Genomic DNA, 19,757 nt, shown 5'->3' on the forward strand with positions numbered 1-19,757 from the left:
ATTGCGGTTGTGACGTGTGTGTGTGTGTGTTCCATAATAAAAGATGGCTATCAGCATGATTGTCTGCCTCACTGCAAGTCTGCCCTCCACCAGTCACAAAACCACAAGTGTAAAGTATGCATGCTATGTGCATGTGTGTGTGTTGTGCATGTGTATGTGTATGTGTCTGTCTCTAAATGTGCGTGCATGTGTGTGTATAAAACAAGGCTGCACGGATTAGACCCCCAGGGTAAATGGATCATGTTTGACAGACTCGCTGTACTAAAGCCGTCTATCCACACATCCTAATATCGTACTCACTGTGGTGACATCTTGCCTCACTATGTGTGTGTGCGTGTGTGTGTGTGTGTGTGTGTGTGTGTGTGTGTGTTAGAGAGAGAGAGTCAGAAAGGGGCAGAGTGAGAGAGAGATCATCATTTGTCTCACCTACAGCAATGTGTATAGTGTATGCTATCATCTGATGCAAATAACTGCATACATGTGTCAATCAATACTAGTCTTCATACCTCCCTTTATCAAAACGTGTTATGTTATTAATGTGTGTAATGAACAGTTTTATCATTCATGAAGATCAGATTAGCATTTTAGCTGCTGGTAGTTAATCAACTTGCTCCACAGTGGTGGTGGAAAGAGGTAAATCCTCTTTCTCACCCAACACAATATGTCTAAGGATCACACTGGTGCCACCCAAACAAGTGACCCGACTTTACACCTACTTAATTTTTTTTGTTCTGTTGTGTTGCAGCAACAAACAACAAGACTCCGTTACACCACATGCTGTGCATAGACAGAAGGCAGAAAATTGTGACGGCAAGGAAATAACTTGCTAACAAGGGGCATGTTATATGATAGTTTCAGCGCCAGTGGGTCCAATATAGTGAAACCATGGACAGTATACCGGATGTGTCAAACCTGTTTTGTTTATTTTCAGTTTTTTATTTATGCTCTCCTCTTCCATTTCTTATGCTGCTAATGATACCTAATACAGGAGTCATCAAAGCTTTAATCTCATATCATCTTCTCTTTACAGGATTTATCACTGTAACTGAGTTTGAGTGTTTGTATGAATTAACAATTCGGTGATTATTGGAGGTAGTTTGTCAGACTGACAGACGTCTCTTTCTGTCCCAGTTTTCACTGTTCTGGTGACGTCTGTAATTACTGACAGATGTTAGAGAAGTCAGAGCTCCCCTCTGGATTCCCCCCCACCTTTACACACAAACACACACACACACACGCATGCACACACACACACACACAAACAGCTAGACTGCTTTTCAAACCTCCCACACAGATACTACAACTCTCCACACTCACACATACACATGAGTGTGAGCATATGCAAGTACACACGCATAGGGATTCAGTTACATGGACCTCAGCCACAATCTGGACAGACACCGGGCCCACCACTAAACAGGCTCAAAGAGGGAGGGAGAGTGCTGGATGGATTTAACAAAATATACACACACAGACACACACACACACACACACACACACACACACACACACACACACACACACACTATCAGTTTGATGAATGAAATCAATAAAACAACGTTCTGTAGAAATCTGGAGCCAATGAGGACTGGAACAGGAGTAGTACTGAGAGAGAGGCCACACACAACTAAACTCTCTCTCTCTTTCTCTCTCTCACACACAGACACATACACACACATACACAAACACACACGCACACACACACACACACAAACAAATACACTCACTACCGGGCATACCTGTAGGGAAAAGGCTCTGAGAGCAGGGATGGGAATGAGGGCCGCCATGAAGAATGCTGTGACGTTGCTGATGGAGGTGAGAGCCACGCTGGCCCCTGTCCTCTTCAGACACTCGCCCGTACGGTCCTGACAGAGACAGAGAGAGAGAGAGAGGGGCAGATGAAAGGAAAAGCAATGAAACTCAACTCTTTTGATGTGATCTCAGCCGAAGGCAAATGTGTAATACTTGAGATCATGTACAATTATCATAATACTGATATGACTGACAGTGATTGCAACGTTTCTTGAGGCCCTGAAGTGCTCTTAGATAATCCACCTGGGCTTGTCTACTTTTCTTTGAAGTAAATGTAGAAAGACAGAATGAATATAATGACATGCGGCTCTCAAAACAAATACATTTTTAGAGAAAACATGACTGCTGACTGACTTTTTTAAACTATTTCTTCTGTAAATATACACAAACAGAACAGTGATAAGCATGCCCACACCCCTGGATGGGTTGGCGGCAGTCGTGTGAAGATTTGAGGACGTGCAGGACCACACATGGAGTGTGTTTGCAGGCGTATGCATCTATTATGTGTTTGTGTGTGTGTCGGGAGAGATCAGGTTCAGCTCCGTTTAGTTTTCATCTCAGCCACACAAAGGAAGCCAGGGGATGAGGGAGGCATAGAGACCAGGGCTAGAAGGGGAGGGAAGTAGGGGAAAACAAACACAAGCAAATACATGCCTGTGTTTTCCCCCTCTGGAGGTGAAAAGTTATCCCGCGTCACAAACACATACATGCACACACAAGGTCACAGAAATATACACTTTATCTACACCTTTGGAAGCTTTACTTTTTCTGTACATTTTTTTGTCCCTGTGAGGAAAATCTTCTTGCTACTCTCATCTATCTACACTTCAAGGTTGCTGTCCTGTTCTTGAAAAAGAACCCGTTTAATATGGAGGACTGCTTAGATAAGCGGGCTGAGTGTGTGGCACATGGGTTGTTTGATGCTACATCACAGGCACAGACAGGCTTTCACACATTCCTCTATGGAGGAGATAAGACAGCAGAGGGGTAGGCACAGGGTGGGTGAAGAACGGGTGAGTGTGGGATGTTTGCCTCACCTCGAATGGGATCCTCTTGTTCTGTCCGGTCTCACTAAAGGCATGAGCGAGGAGGAAGACATCATCCACTCCAACGCCCAGAGCCAAGAAGGGTAGCACCTGTTGCACACACAAACTTCATGAGCTCGGAAACTGTTTTAACAGTTTTTACCAAGTAGACAAGATATTACATGTTGTATGTGCAGTATGTCGTATATTTCTCTCATTTCGGTGGGGTAGAAACTAAGTGAAGATGGTTAAATAACAACATACAGACCTGCATAACAAACATGCAAATGCAAATCCTGCCTGACTGTCAGACTGTGATAAATGGCAAACCGGCTGATTTTTAGTGTGTCTGGTCTCTGTGTGAGTTACCTGTGTGGTGGCAGCATTGAAAGAGATGCCCAGGAGAGAGCAGAGGCCCAGGCCAGCTGCCACAGACAATGTCACCAGCAGGACACCCGCCAGCCCTACAGCCCCCTGAGACTTGGCACAGTCCCACCGCAGCATGGTCAGACATGCATAAGCCAGCTGGGCACAAAACAATAAAACAAGCAGTCCATCTATTAATCAACCTGTTGCATATGAAAGTCAGTCAATGAACACCTTCATGTTTCTGCCCAATGCTGTTTACTACGCCTTTTCTTCATCCTCACCATCAGCAGATATCCGCTGGCTACCCGGATGACACTGATGTCAGAGAAGGACTTGAGAATATCTTCCAGAGTAGTGGTGGTGAAAGACAAGACCTTCTGAGACGAATTTGCTGCAACGCTCTGCAGCACCGCCTAGAGAGAAGTAGAGAGGGAAGAAAGGCAACATTGAAAATTACTGGAGAGAAGGGAAAAATACACAAATGAACCAAATTAGGTAATGAGGCAAAAGAAGCAGTGCTGAGCAAATCTGAGCTCCCTGTTTCATTTGCTTTGTGCTCAAACTCTGTAAGAATCTTCGGATGGTCTATGGTGGAAGCTGACAACACAATGAGAGACTGAGACTGCCTCATAGGAGCAATCTGTGATTGCTACAAAGAGTCTGATGAGGAGACTTGCTTAGAATCTGGACTAAATTGAGATTTAGTGATACTAAAATAAAAATGCTCAAGGCATTTGAACTTGAACTGACTGTTAATATCATTTGAGTGTCTATTACTGTTAAAACAATTATTTATAGAGATGTAAGGAGTATTTAAACAATCTTCTAAGGCAATGAAAATGATTTGGAATGACATAAAACAACAAGGTTGATGAGTCTCTACTCTACTGTTCGTTTCATAAGAAGTGTGTTTTTTAAACTCAATCAGTTGAGGTCTCTACAGAGTAAAGGCTAATGAAATATTCTCTTCTCCGCATTCTTCTCTTAATATATCAGGCAAATTTGCACCAATTTTGCAATCCTTGCATACTGCCTCATCTCCAGTAGAATATGCTATTAATCCTTCTTATTAAAACTCCTTCTACCTTTTACACGATCCTCCCTTAAATGTACATTCCTGACAGAAAGACTGCATTTCATTGATCTAATTCAATACACGTCGCACCACAGATGACAGGCCAAACTGCTGTTTGATAAATAACATGTAATATACCATATGTCACTAAGTGTTAAATAAATACATCTCACCCCGTGTGTCTTTAGAAAAACAAAACAAAGACAAATCGCAGCCCTGAACGATGATCTCTGCCTCTGTTGTAGGAGGTATTTTGGAGAATCTGCAGACAGTACCATGACCCATCCTCTCCCTCTCTCACTATCTCAGGGCAGACAGATGGCTTCAACATTGAACTGCAGTTACTGCTCTGTGGGGAGCAATGCTGGCTGACACACATTAGGAAACACGCACTAGATCACACACACACTCGCACCCACGTGTGAACTCGCACATGTGTCAGGCACATACCGACATGCATGCACATACTATTCTTGCAGACACGCCTAATCGTGCATTACACACAGTATTACCCCCCTACCTAACACACACACAAACACACAGTAACACTATTTTAGGAGTGATTGATAAAAACACTGTATTCACATAAACAAATCACATCTCTTGTTCTATCAGTGATCCCTGAGCCTGAAGATGAATGGCGCGCACACACACAAACACACACACACACACACACAAGGTCACGGCATGTCGAACAGAGGTTGGGGCCCCCAAAACAAAGACCAGATGATGTCACACATGAGCCACCAATGGGGCCACAGCTGGGAAAGCGATTGTGTGTGAACTTTTGAGTGTGTTTGCTCGTGTGTGTTTGTACATGAGTTGAAGAAAGAGAAAGAGAAAGAGAGAGAGAGAGAGAGAGAGAGAGAGAGAGAGAGAGAGAGAGAGAGAGAACTCCCTTAATGTATTCCAGACATGCTCACTCAGTTGCTCTATTGCTCCTCTCTACTGAGCAGTGAGAGGAAAGCTTTAGGCCTTTACCACACACCAACAGTGGTTCTAGTATCTATCAGGGGCCCAGGCTTTTGGATGGGGCCCTTCCATGTTCACCTGTATCCGGCTGGTGATTTACAATGTGGTTGTAGACGATTTAGGGTAGATTTCTTTTCCCTTTTCTCTTTCCTCGCCCTCTTTTCTGGATCTCTCCTTCTGGATCTCTCCCTCTTTCATTTCTGAGTGTTTTGGCCCTTACCTCAGCGTATCTCCTCTGCCAGGCTTCCAGTATAGCTGCAGCCTTTTCTTCATTCCAGTTGATGTGGGAAACCTCCTCGTAGCCCCGAAAGTGCTCAAACATCTGCTTGGGAGTCATCAGCTGGAACATGGTCTGTAAGGCCTGGGCACTGGAAAGGAGGGAAGGGGGGAGGGTGGCAGAGTGAGAGGGAGGAAAAAAGTGAGGAAGGATGAAAGAGGGAGAACAAAAAGGAGGAGATCAGTGAGGTGCAGGCCGTCTCTAACAACATCATGTTTACAGGAGAAAATCAGGGCGATTAAGTGTTTTTTTTCGGATTGTGCAAATAACAAAGAGTAGAGAGAGTATTTGTTGAAATGTAGACACACCATCAATATTTTCGTTTGATTCCCTCCACCAAATAACATGAAAATAATGTATCTTCAGCAACCTTTGAACACTACACACATTTGAGTGTTTGTAAAAATAACAAGGTCCATCAGGACATGAGAAGCAGAAAATCTGGAATAATCCCAGAAACTCATCAAACCAAAAGGCCAGAAACTCAAAATTTCCTTAATTCCTAAACCAGGAGGTCCCAGAACAGAGAGGCTGCCAATTTAACTGGTAAATGAAGAAGGAGAGGGAAAAAAAGAAAAAAGAAATACATCAAAACCACAGCGCCAGGAGCACATTGGATGACAGTCATCATAAACAATGGTGTGTTAAGCACACCTGCTGCATAAGCATAATATTCTTCCATCTGATATAACTACTGTGCCAAGAATACAGATGCCCACAGCCATGAGACTTGCTTCATTTACCACACACACACACACCCACTTGTTAATCTGTCTACAATATTTATGCTGGGGCTACAAATAACCATTGTTTACACTTTGAGTGTAATAATCTGTGGATTATTTTCTGATTAACTGATGAATAGTTTAGTCTATGAAATTAAAGAAAATAGTGGAAATTCCCATAAGATTTTTCCAGAGACCAATGTAATGTAATGCTTACTCAAACATATTTTATTCACAGAACTATAAAACATATAATGCAGCAATATTACATGCCAGTTTTGCCCCATACAGCATCCATACGATTCATTAATTGTAATAATTGCTTGGGTTAAAATTTTCTGTCTATCAAGTAACTGATACATTGTTTAGGAATTCATTTAGACAACAAAAACTAAACCAGCATTTAGTGCACCTAGTATGTGGAGCTTGCATATCCTCTGACCTCCTCTCTGTCTGTCCCTCTCCATCTCCTCCAGCATGCTCTCCCTCAGATTCAAAACTCTCAAGGTCCATGTCTTATCTTGTCAAACAGATATGAATGGTGCAAAAGACTAGTGTTTCAGAAAATGTATAGACTGGATTTGATAGTGACAAAGGAAGTACCAGATCCCATAAAATAGGTATCTGGTCCTAATCTACAAGATTCATGATCCCATCATCATCACAGATTTTAAGAGCCACAGTATCTAGTGTAATAAGGAATGCACAGCCATGGTGCAAATATTACTAAAGTTGTAAAGAAAATACAATTTATTAGTCATTAAAAAGTAACTTTGGAATAGATTGCAACTAAATACAGTAGTTGAGTCAGACTATGTGATTTCAAAACATGAAATTTTATGAACTGAAGGAGAAGATATTAGCTAGTGGTTCTCTTTATGAATGTGATCTCTGTAATACGGCGATAATCTCATGGTAATGGTAGCAGTTAGTAAACAAGATGGAGAAATTTAATGCCAGCAGTAACAGCTCGATGGACAGAGCAACTAAACCACATACACACACGCTAACACACACACACACACACACACACACACACACACACAGGCAGGCAGGCAAGCACGCACAGACACCCTAATGACCCAACTTTGCCAGGAAAAAACACGACCACAAAACAAACAACACACCCCACTGTACTCTGTGACCAGCATGTGTGTGAATGTGTGTGTGCGTGTGTGTGTGTGGGTTTGCTTTTGTGCGTACATGCACGTGTGTGCACCATCCAAACTGCAATTTCACATTAAAATAAGTGGTCCATTAGCAAAATGTTGGATAATTGGTGTTGCTTTTCCCTCTTAAAAGGAAGTTTCTTATTGCTTAATAAAAATGGGCATGTTTTTAATTCCAGCATATATTTCATGTTTTATATTAAAACACATTAAAATTATATAATATTTTAATGTGTATAATATAATAATTGACTGAATGTAAAGTGTTCTGTTATGGAGGGCATACACATAAAATTCAATTCAATTTAATACTGTGTGTGTGTACTACATACACATAAAATGGTGTATATTATATATCCACAGATATACCACTTAATCTATAAGCTTTGTCCTGGTGCTTGAGCTGGAATTAAGTCCATGTACCCCAAATCGCTGTATATTTGGACAAACTATCCAGGCAATAGATCACTCTGTGCACGTGTGTGTGTGTGTGTGTATAAGTTGGTAGTGTCCAAGCAGAGCAGCCAGAGCTGAGCAGGAACAGCTGGAGCTCTAAGATTTCACTGGAATCTGCTAATGACTGCAAGATTTACAGCACACAGCGCACACGCACGCATGCATGCACCGCTTCGGAGAGCATAAAAGAACAAAAAACACACACTCTTTCCAGAATAAGCCCTGCAGTGATCACAGCAGTGTTTATGAGGGTGTGTATGTGTAAGTGTGGGTATGTTACCTGAGCAGGGGTCCGCTGCCGTTCTTGGTGGTCCCTCCAACGATCAGTTCCTCCTGCCAGTGCATGTACTTCCTGGACAGACCATGGCAGCCACCACTCAGGACCCGCGCCACATCAAATGGCTGGTAAAAGCAATAGGCGAGAAAATAACTGTCAGCAGCTAATCTCAAACTAAAGACTTGATTTTTTTTTTCCCCCAAAACATATGAATGTTGCATGTGTACACAGAAATTACAAGTCAAAAGCCTGAGCCATGAGTGCCTACCTTAGTTGAGTTCTTATTGGGCGCAGTGAGGGGGCAGTCGGGGTCAGCGGGGTTCAGACAAGGTCTATCCATGTAGCCGTGTCCAACGTCCGCCTTTTCCAACATGTCCTCAAAGTCTTCTACGGGGAAATTTGCCCTCCGCAAGTCCTCAAGGAACTCCTTGGGGTCAAAGTTGGTCCATTGCAGAGGGTCTTTACCTCTGTAAAGAAAGTATTAATATTAAATAATAGTAATAATATTAAACTGTGAATTTAAGTTTCAAGATATTGTATACTTAGTAATGGGTAATATGTACTTTTGGTCATCCTTCCTATTGGTAATAACAGGGTTAACAGAGAAAACCAAAGCAAACTGAAAAACTATTACCAAAGATGGTCATAGTATCCATGAACATTTTGGTTTGGTTTGATGTTTAATTGTTTAATGACTTGTTTACGCTGTTGATATTTTCCGTTAACATCAAACAAACTATGCATGGACAGCTATATTAAATATAATGAACGATTTTATTAAATTCATCTACAGTGTGTGTTGTGTTTCTGTTCAGAAGCAAGTACAATCCGAGAAAAATATTGTTCCTACCCCAGTCTTGCTTTCTCACCATTGTTATATTATTTTCCTAAGCCTTATCTGCAGGAGTCTGCAGATCTACAGGACTCTACAGATAAGAGTTAGAAAAATATAAAAGGTTCAGCAGAAAATTATCTCTTTCTTGCTATGGGACAATAAATGAAGACCAATTCCCATCATGCAACAGCACAGCACTGAATTCCTGCTCCGAACCGGTCCTTGTCTCTCTATGCCTCACACATTCCAGTCTCTCTTTCTCTGAATCTCTCTCTCTCTCTCTGTCATTCAGACTACATTGTATGTGCTTAACCATGCTTGGGTTATTATTCCCAGCCTCCCAACCAGAACATAGTAAAAACCTTATTTACCATCCGAGACCAACAGGCAACACACACACACACACTCACATGCTCTGATGATACAGACTCAAGCTGATACACTCTCACACATGTTTGCATTGATGGAAATGGCACACATTATGTGCATGCACGCACACATACACACATGCAGAGGTAAAGGTCTGCTGAGTATTACTGTAGCAGCAGGCCATTAGCAACAGAAGGGCCAGACAATGGTGTGAGGCCCAGGGATGGAGAGAAACTATCGCCAGCGATACGCATGCCAGCAACCACTACAATAGAGCCCTCAGAGGGGACGAGTTCAGCACGCATACACACACACACACACACACACTCTGGTGTCTCTCTGGATGGGTTGAGCATGTTTGGGCAGCCTCTGCTAAAGGGGTAAGAACAAGATCCAGAGATCCAGATCTCCTCTTTCTCGCTCTCACCATCTTGAAAACAATCTGAAAATAATGTTACCATATACACAATTCCAACTCATGAGCTCAGCCTCCCAAGTCTTATTGTCCCAAAACATCATTTTAATATTGGTCAATCTAATGATGTGCTGTTTTGGCATGTTGTGATTGTGCTGACACATCATAAAATAGACTCTAGTAAAAAAAAAGGAGTTACGTGTACTTACGGGAGATAGAACATTCCAGACTGGAGCTTGGCTCCCTCCCAGAAACAGTCCAAAGGGGTGATGATGAGGCAGGGATGTAGCTTTTCTGTGATCTAATTGGACGAACACATGCCCCCCACACACAGCAGGATTGACACATATTGTCAACAGGAGGTGTACATAGAAAGAAAAAAAGCACAGGAGACCAAAAAAAGATACAGATTTTAGTGAAAATGTTTCAATACAGAGAATAAAATACAAATGTGAATAAAAGTAACGTTTGCATCTTACCTGATCCATAAAATGATTTTCTGTAACTAGTTCTCCTGATTTGTAGCATAAGTGTTCTAATTTCCATTGTCTGAAAAGGAGAACATAGGAGATAACAGCATGAGGCTTCAGGCTAGACTCATGATGGAAAGATAAGAAATGATAAGAAATATTTCATAGTACCGCTAGCCAAAACATAGCTGAATACATGATACAGATATGCTGTATATTCGTATATACTACACACATAAAAGACATATTTATAAACATTTTAGATACTTGATTGCATGAAATTGAGACAAAATTGTGATTTATATTTTTGGGAAAATACAGTATAAAATATGATGCTTGATAGAGACAGCTGAGAGGCAAGACTGGAGCATACGTAGACTAGACATAGAATAGTTTGTTACCTGTTATAAAGGTAAACATGAACTCTGCTGGCTCGGATAGCTGACTCCAGATGCTGCAGGAGTGCCTCCACTGTTAGAACATTGGCTCCCTCCTCCCGCGGCGTCTGGATCATCAACTGAGGGTTAAACATGGCCTCTTCGCCTATCTTTTGTCGAGTGTACTTGAGTTCCTGGTTCACACGCCCGCCAACTGGTAAAAGAAGAGTGAATGTGATTAGATACATTGTGAAAAAATGTCGTATTGTATGCATTTGTACTGCATCGATCAGATTATTTTTTTGTACATTTTAGGGTCATCGTTTTCAGCTTTAGCTATTTTAAAACTTGGGTCTCACTTTTACATGCACACAAAAGTTGTGTTGCTGCTTCAAGAGGACATGGTCTACCATAGTTTGCAATAAATAAATGAATCTTCCAACATCTTTAGTAACAGATCAATGATTAAAAAAAGAAGAAATGATGGATTTTGCTACAATGTGATAGCTATAGACAGCATTGATGTTGAAGTACCAGCATCCAGGCCACATCATACTACTATGAAATCCATACAACAACCAAAGTTTATTACAAATTAATACTTTGAGCCCTGAACAAAGTTTAATGCAGGTACAAATATCCTTCCAACACAGACAGGAGGTGAAACAGCTGTACCTCTCACACATACATAAAAAGCATCATGCACTAAAACATCTGTCTCTCAACAAGTGACATCTCAGCCTGGCCGTGACATTATCAGACTTGTATCTTCAACAAAAGCGCTTTGCTTGCAGTAAGCTTGTACTACTACAACGCCAAGAGGAGTAACATCACTCCAACAAATCCACATCTCACTAAAACAAGCTCAATGTTTCTACTCAAATTTGCTAACAAGTCAGCAGCGCCAGACCACATTGACTGCATGTGTGTGTGTGACAGTATGTGTGTATGTGTTTGATAAAGAAAGGGAGGCTCTCTTCCAGGTTTTGCTCCCAGTATCGTGGTGGGACTAAACCCTGTGCGTGCGTGCGCTCGGAGCTCTCAGCTACAAAAGCATCCTTTCAGGCCCTTTAGCTGCCCTGCTTCACCCGAGTACAGCCAAGGCGAGTCTGGCAAAGTCACTCTCACAAACACGCACGAACAAACGCATGCAATTGCAGTCATGCAAGCATGTGCAACATCTCAAGTTTTCACATTAAACAAACAAACTATCAATATAAAGGTTTCGCATGTTTCATACTTGACACTGAGCCTGAACTTTGTGTGTGTCTGCCTGCAAGTGCATCCTTCAGTTCAGAGTATCTGTGTCTGATTTACGAGCAGAGGATTTGAGCCCTTCCGTCATCAGTGACTGAACGCTTAGTGAAAGCTTGGCCAATTTATAGTCATCTTCTTTCATTTGCTCTCACACACACACACACACATGCACAACAAAAAAAATGCCCAGTGAGAGAGCCGACTGTGTGAAAAATCTGTAACATTTTATTATGCCTTAATCCAATTTAACAATTCCTCTCGATTCGTGCAACAGCAGGCATAGATTGAATATTTTCAGCCCATTGTAATGGCATTAAAGTTGAACATAAGCATGCCTGTTCTGCTGAGCTGGACCACCCAGTCAGACCAATGGAACAGGGAGGGAGGGGGCCATGTCTTGGGGCATTAGGAAAACACACTTGATTTCTTTTTTTCTGGAACCAAACAGCATTCCCATCTGATCCTGTCTGAAGGCATGTTTATAATACTCATCATTAATAGCAGGCCTAGGCTAACCGGAGCGACATGCTTTCCACTGCTAGGCCAGCTACAGAGCTACGTTACACCAGCCCTCCCTGCAAAAGAGCACGCATGGAACTGATTTAGACCCTACGCACACTGACAGTGCACTAACAAGTCGACTTGTCTGGTGCACTCAACGCTCAGAGGCAAAGTTAGCCCCGAGGCTTGGTTTAAAGTGCAATGCCACAGGGGAATATGGGAACACAGGTATGGAGAAAGAGGCGTATCCATTTTCAGGGAGACGAGGAAAGGTCTGATTAAAAAAAGATGGGAGGGACGAACTTAGAAAGAACTCACTGTCTGTTTTGAACACATTCCAAGTTATGGACTGCCACCCAAAGACCTTCGGTTTACAGCAAGCAGTGAGGAATGGGACAAGTCAAAGGAATGCACTCTCTCTCTACAGGAAACAGCACATCACGGCCTCGGGCTTAGAGAATTCCACACTTCACGAGGTTACAGCGTTTTGGGGTCAACACTCACACAGCCTCGGGGTGAAATTAACACCCCAGCTGGACCAAGAAAATGTGTGTGAGCACACTGGCGTACGTGTGAGCATGTGCATGTGAGTGTGTGTGTGTACACACAGCTGTGATTCTTCAATGACACATATTCCCATATTCCTTCTCCTAAGAAAACTGGTTGACCCCAGCATGTGTTGATATCTTGAAGGTGTCCCGCTCCAGGCTCAGCTGCTGTGACCTAAAACAAAGTGTCACTGACTTTCGAATGCTCTCCATACCGTCTCCGTTTCTCCCTCACTTTCTTTCTCTTCCTTATTTGACCCTTACTGCATCACCCCTCTTCTCTTTCAACAAACCCACTTTGATTGTTGATTATTCTTTTGGTTATTCATTTAAACAATGGCTGATGTTACGTTAGACCAAAGTAAGGCCATGAGCTCTACGGCTCAGAAAACCAAAAAAAATTTTTTTAACGTAACAAATTACTCAACTTTTGTCATTGATGGATGGACTGATTTACAGCTGTAAAGCCTAGTCTATTAATCAATTAGTCAAGAAGTCTTCTGTGATAATCAAGTAAGCAAATATGTCAACTTGAGATCCGATAACTTGTGATGAGCCCTTATCATGACATTTTCTAAACAACTGATCAATTATTCAAGGAAATAATCTACAGTTTGCTCATTACAGCCCAAAATCAATATATTATCATGTCAGCACTGCCTTCTACAGGCCATTTCTTAATTCACACACCTGTGTGGAGTTAATGTGTACTTCAACCTGTTGATATGCAAGTTATACATGTATATGTGTGTTATAATACACATATAACAGCCACTAATGCTTGGTGAAAGATCAAAAACACTTTTAAACTTGAAAACAGACCGACATAGAGTCAAAGAAGAAGCGGAGAGAAGAGTAGAGGACTATGGGTATCACTGTATTGGAGCGCTCAGTGCGGGTATTCAGTGTGTTGCATAACATTAACCCCTGGTCCCCCTATTCTCAAAGTGGGGGAATGGGGGGCTGTGGGGACGAAAGGAGAGAAAGTAGGTTTCTAAAGGAACTGACATCACCCCCCTCCCTCCTTTCAGTTCTGAACTCCCCCTCCTCTTTATACTCTCATTTTCTCTCTCTTTGCTCTATTCAGCTCTAGCCTGTGATTGGCCAGATCATGATGGCAATCAGCCCGGCCCCTCTGTCAAAGCCAGCCCACCCCCCTTTCCCCTCGCCAACTTTCTCTCTTTTCCATGCAACACACAACAGCATAGCCCCACCCCCTGCACATCTCTTACGCCTGACAACGGAAGCATCCCACACTTTCAAGGGAAACACGCTCCACCAGTGGCAAACAACTCCTACAACTCTCTGGTGTGATGCTGGCGTTAAAAACAAACACACCTTGCTCATACTGTACTTACACATCCCACCAACAGAAACAGGATTAGTGAATCTCTACCTAAATATAGTCATACCTATATAATAAATAAATAAATAAATAAATAAATAAATAAATAAATAAAAATAATAATAATAATAATAATAATAATAATGTTTCCCTCCATCCAGCCAGCAGAATCAGTTTCACCACCACTAACGCGAGTCTGATATAATATATGACCTTACTATAGGATGCTAAAGGGATCATTCATATGCAGGATCTCATGTATGCATGCGTGAATATGCTGTATGTATGTGCATGCAGCTAAACACATCTTTGTGTGTGTGTGTTTATGTGTGTGTACAGAGAGAGGATTAGCTGGATTAGGCCGCCTCTTAGCAGGGATCCCCTGTGGTGAGGAGGAAGACCCCCAAAACCAGGTCATCTCTCTGCCACGAAGTCTACAACGACCTCCCATACCCTGAGCCTCCTATACTGCCAGAGGACTGAAGAGGACTACACTGACACGGGGATGGGTCCAAACTATTCAAACAACCAAAAGCTACATCATGGAAGTTACAGTTATTATCTGTGACAGGAAATATGTCAAATATACACAATAGGAATGAGGAATTAACATAGAGGATCAACATGAATCAACATGTAGCTTGTGCTAAAACTGATTAGTAACTATTAAGTAACTGATCAAGTTTAAAGCTTTAGGAATGAAAGTGCAGTGTATGCAGAAGGCAGATTGGATTGACCTTAGATTCCTGTTCAGTCTTTCTCAGAGTTGTCTCCACCTCATTTTTGCATACACCATATTTATATAGACAGCCAGACATGCAGGAAACATTAAGACACAGCTGCGTATACTAGGACTGATTTACAAGTTACTCAGGAGCTTTAGAAATTAAGGAAAAATGTATAGAAGATATACCATAGATTATTACATATCTCTCGTTTGACCTTGCTTGGTCCCTGCTACTGTTCAGTGTGTTCAGGTAAAGTTTCCCACAGTAAGTCATCTCATGTCACCACCTCCTCTTTTCTCCTCCTTCTCAGCTGCTACTGCCAATCACCTGACAAGACCTTTGATCACTGAGAGGAACCCACCTGTTGCCTTCCTCCACCATGAATCTGCTTCTACCTTCTACCATCTGCTGTCACTCTGTGTCTATCCATCACTCAATCTTTGTTTCTTGGATTTTCCTGCCGAGTAAATTTCTGCCGTTTCATATTATTGTTGTTACATTTTGACAGACCCACGTGAAATTCTGGGTAAATGCCAACGATGAGATGTCTGTATCGCTTGTACCTATGATGGATGGAATATTTAACAGTAGCTAAGGTAACAAAATTCAGTGTGCTACAGTTAAATAACAAATAAACGTCTGGATGATCATCTTGAACTGTCTTTTTTTGTTATTTTCAGCGACAGTCACCTTTTCTGGAATCAGAGAATATCTCGAGACTTTTATCCTCTGCTGGAATCCATTAGTAGATCAGCAAATTTGTGACTTCACCATCCACGTTGACTTTTATTCCTTCTATTAGAATCACAAAAGCTTCACAGAACTCACATTTAGGTTTTTTGATCATTTATTGTTAGTATTTTTTCTCTGTATTACATTAAGTCACTGCTCCATTGCCATATCAACTATTACTTGCATTCCCTCTCTCTGTTGGAGCAGTAACAGCAAGAGTACTAGTTGTAGTGGTTATGGTAGCAGCATACACAGCACTATGCAAAGTAGTAATAGTTTTGAATGTGGGCTCTGCAATGCAGGTGTGCACACAGCCACAAATATGTGATGAAAGGCCTCACTGAGAGCTGAGACCCTATCTGACCCATGGTGAGCCCCCCCCCTCACTCTCTTGCTCTCTCCCCCTCGCTCTCTTTCCCACTCTCCTTTCAGCTTTCAAAGAGCAGGGGGCTGCCACACAGAGGAAGGGGTATAACAACCAAGGTACGAAATTAAAAAAAAGAAGAGGGGGTAAAAAATGAGAGGGTGGTAGAAAAGAGGGAGAGAGAAGTGATAAGAAACAAGAGAGTGGAGGTGCTCTGACGTGCAGCTGTAGCTGAGTGTCTCCTCATGCAGTTAGACACCCCCCCCCCCGAACACCCCGACCCCTGACACAAATGTGACACCCCAGCTGCCAACCCCTGCTCCCCACCCCCTCCACTCCGAACTCCCACCCATACCACCAACCCTCACCCCCCCCAACTCCAGCATTACCATATGTATGGCTCCCCTCGCCCCTGATTATGCTAATCACCTGTCCGGCCCCTGCAGCCCCTAAAATGGGTGTATTTAGCAGTCGGCTGGCTCCCAATGCAGCTTCCCCTGGGCCCGAGGTGTACATTCACACACTCCTCAATGGGCAGATTCTTCCACGTTGCTGCCTTCATTCAGGTCCCACTCTCCCCCTCCCACCCCCCCCCCTTAACCCCCCCACCCAAAAAAAAAATCCTATTCAATGCCAATGGATTCACAGAGCAGTGGAAAGAGTAGTAGTGGAAGAAAACGCTGACAGAAAGTCTCTGTCTGTAGCATATGTGTGCAGTGGTTGTGATTCAATTAAAAACACCCAATACATTGGGCAAGTTATTAATGTACTAGTATTAATTGGTGTATGTGACCAAGAGAGACATGTCAGATTTGATTCTAAAGCCATTGTGTCATTTAAAAGTGTTAAAAAAAAAACAGACATCCCGAAAATTAATTAATTAGAAAAACCTACATCCAGAAACAACTCTTCAATTAACTCCAGCTCTGAAAAGTCTCGTCCAGTATCTCCTGTCAGTGCCTGTACAATGCAAGCCAGGTGAGCGATCTCCCCTGCTGTATTTTACTGCCCTGTGATTGGCCCTCGGCCCAGCCATAACAGACCGTGACATTAGCCTGAACAGCCAATCTCAACCAGCCATCTCTCTGTCATTTCCTGGAAAGATGGCCCATGATTCCAGGTATCCCAAAATCACACATTCCTAAGTGTGGGATAGAAGACACAGAGACAGAAACAGAGAGAGCGTGAATGGAAGAAAGAGGAAAAGACAAAAGAAACAATTTCCTTTCCAGTTACTTGCATATTCAGAAAGAATACTTGCAGATTCTTGCATTATATTTCCTATGGTTACCTTTGCACTTGTAACTTTAAAGGTCACTGGGGCTAGGTATCATTTGAAAAATGATCAGTATTGGTGCTGGAGGAAGACTCCAATTTGTTTACCAGCTAGTTGCTAGGCAGGTAGCGTACAGTGGATCTTATCTCAGCATAAACAAAAACAGTTAGCTGCAGGGCTGAAAATCAAAACAAGAGCTGAAAGATGCTAAAACACTACTACAGAGTTGATTATTCTCTGTGGGTTTATCACTCTGGGCTACCACTTTCACATTACAGATACATTTGATCATTGTAAAATTGATCACATCAATATGGAAATATCAATAAACACAGCTTTAAATACGACATGCTGATCAAAGATTCAGCCGGAAAAACTAAGAATCTGACCAAGCGATACGAAAACTCAAACTCCTCATGCAGTCATTCAAACTTTCTATCCAATAAAGTTTGGTGAGCTTTAATCCGGTGTGCAGATACTCATCTTTTATCCTGCATGTGGTCTAAATGTAAGATAGGACGTAGACGTGCACACAACCACAGTCCAGCACTCGCTTTTGCAGCCACAGAAACCAGAGAGGCAATAACAAAGAAAAAGTGATACCCATCAGGTCTCACTGCACTTACTAACACAACAACTTGTTGTGTCAGGTCACAAGTGTTCACCAATGTCCTATTGCCTCAGTCAGACTCGCAGGGCGGTCTCAGTAGAGACAACATCGTTCTGACGCATACTGACTCAATCTGGAGTTACAAACCTCTCAATCATCTGAGAGAGGAAATGTTTTATATCTCTGTATCTTTATGCCTTGCGTGTGCATGTGTGGTACTTGTGTAATTGCTGTTGCTGCCAGATTTCTATGACGTTGCGCTGTAGGAATTGCAATGAACTATACTGCTACGTACGTAACCCATGTGTGCCAGAGGGGCTAAAAAATTCCAACGACACACACAATTTGGAAATGTTTATAGTATGTTTGCATGAAAAATTCTCTGCGCTGCAGTCTGAAAAGCATCAATCCACACCCCAATCTCTCTCCTGGTGCACAGTAGGCACCGCAGCCAAAATACAAACACACTACCGCTACTATACTCCTGCTTCTTTCCTCGCTCTGTCCCCCCACCCCAGCTCCAATACACACACACACACACACACACACACACTCTCTCTCTCCCTCTGCTGTTTTGTACTTTCTCCACCCCTCTGGCACACAGCGCTGCGAGGGAGGGAAGAGAGGAAAGGGGAAGAGGGAGGGAGGGAAAGGAGGAGAGGGAAGGGAAGGAGGGAGGCCAGACCACCCTGCTCTCATGGCAGGGCTGAGTGTTTACATTGCCGTGGCTCACTCTGTAATACATCTGGCATTCTGAGGCCACTCTCTCCAGCCAGGGACGGGGGAGTGGTGGAGGGGAGGTAGGAGTGTGTGTGTGTGTGTGTGTGTGTGTGTGTGTAGGGGGCGTGGGTAAAGAGAGAGACCTTTCTGGCAGAGAGAGAGAGAGAGAGAGAGAGAGAGAGAGAGAGAGAGAGAGAGAGAGAGAGAGAGAGAGAGAGAGAGAAGGAGGTATAAAGGGGAGGGTAATTCTCTCCACAGTCTCCTGTGGTCGGTCATTCGCAGGGCTCTGGTTTTTGAATAAGAGCGTCTGAAAGAATGCAAAATGTAAACAGAGAGCTTGGAGGCATCTCAGGATGTCGTTTGTGAATGGGAGTGCGCTCGCCTCGAGAGCATACACACACACACACACACACACACACACACACACAAACACACACATGGACACACACGGCATGGTTAACGAGCAAATTATTAGAAAAGTTATTTTGCATTTACTTTCACCAAGTAGGCGTCATATACACAAAACTGCTTTCAAATGAGGGAGAGAGCTAGCCTGAGAAAACAGTGCTGTAAGTCTGTGTACAGTACCAGGGGCGCAATGTTTCCCCACACTAAATCCCTCACCAGCTAGCCTGCACTTTTCATCAACTCGTAAAGTTTAACACAACACACTGGAATGTTATTCCTTCTATAGAGGTTTAATCCTGTTTGTAGTGACCTGATAAACACAAACTTAATTGAGTCCAGTTTTGAAAATGTGAAAAGTGTGCTTGTGTGTCTGTGTGTGCGCATGCTGACATTTGTGTGTGGCTGCTGCGTGAAAGAAAGTGAAATAGATGGAGAGAGAAAGATAGATGACTCTATGCAGTGTGTTCTGTGCAAACTAGAAGAAAAAAAATATTGGGTGTGGGCGCATTTGTGTGTTTGATTGCTTGCGGCTGCTGAATGGAAGCGGTTGGAGATAGAGCGTGAGGGACAGAGTGAAAGAAAATGAGAGAAAAGGAGAAAAACAGATGAAAAGGAGGAAGAGGGGATGAAGAAGAGAAAATAGCA

At 42.7% G+C, this 19,757-nt stretch overlaps 1 protein-coding gene across 1 annotated transcript in view; it reads right to left on the bottom strand.

The window, feature by feature from the left end:
• The window catches only part of ptch1 (patched 1), a 48,382-nt gene that overhangs the window by 21,764 nt on the left and 6,861 nt on the right, over nucleotides 1-19,757 (bottom strand). Inside the window, exons 3-12 of the mRNA XM_027277898.1 lie at nucleotides 10,648-10,837; nucleotides 10,256-10,325; nucleotides 9,986-10,077; nucleotides 8,426-8,624; nucleotides 8,161-8,282; nucleotides 5,474-5,621; nucleotides 3,488-3,619; nucleotides 3,207-3,362; nucleotides 2,850-2,948; nucleotides 1,740-1,865 (exon numbers count right to left, since the gene is read on the bottom strand). Of these exons, the coding sequence (XP_027133699.1) occupies nucleotides 1,740-1,865; nucleotides 2,850-2,948; nucleotides 3,207-3,362; nucleotides 3,488-3,619; nucleotides 5,474-5,621; nucleotides 8,161-8,282; nucleotides 8,426-8,624; nucleotides 9,986-10,077; nucleotides 10,256-10,325; nucleotides 10,648-10,837 (1,334 nt within the window). The remainder of the gene's footprint in view (nucleotides 1-1,739; nucleotides 1,866-2,849; nucleotides 2,949-3,206; nucleotides 3,363-3,487; nucleotides 3,620-5,473; nucleotides 5,622-8,160; nucleotides 8,283-8,425; nucleotides 8,625-9,985; nucleotides 10,078-10,255; nucleotides 10,326-10,647; nucleotides 10,838-19,757) is intronic.

This window comes from Larimichthys crocea, chromosome III (assembly GCF_000972845.2).
Source record: "Larimichthys crocea isolate SSNF chromosome III, L_crocea_2.0, whole genome shotgun sequence".
In the NCBI taxonomy this organism is placed as follows: domain Eukaryota; kingdom Metazoa; phylum Chordata; class Actinopteri; family Sciaenidae; genus Larimichthys; species Larimichthys crocea.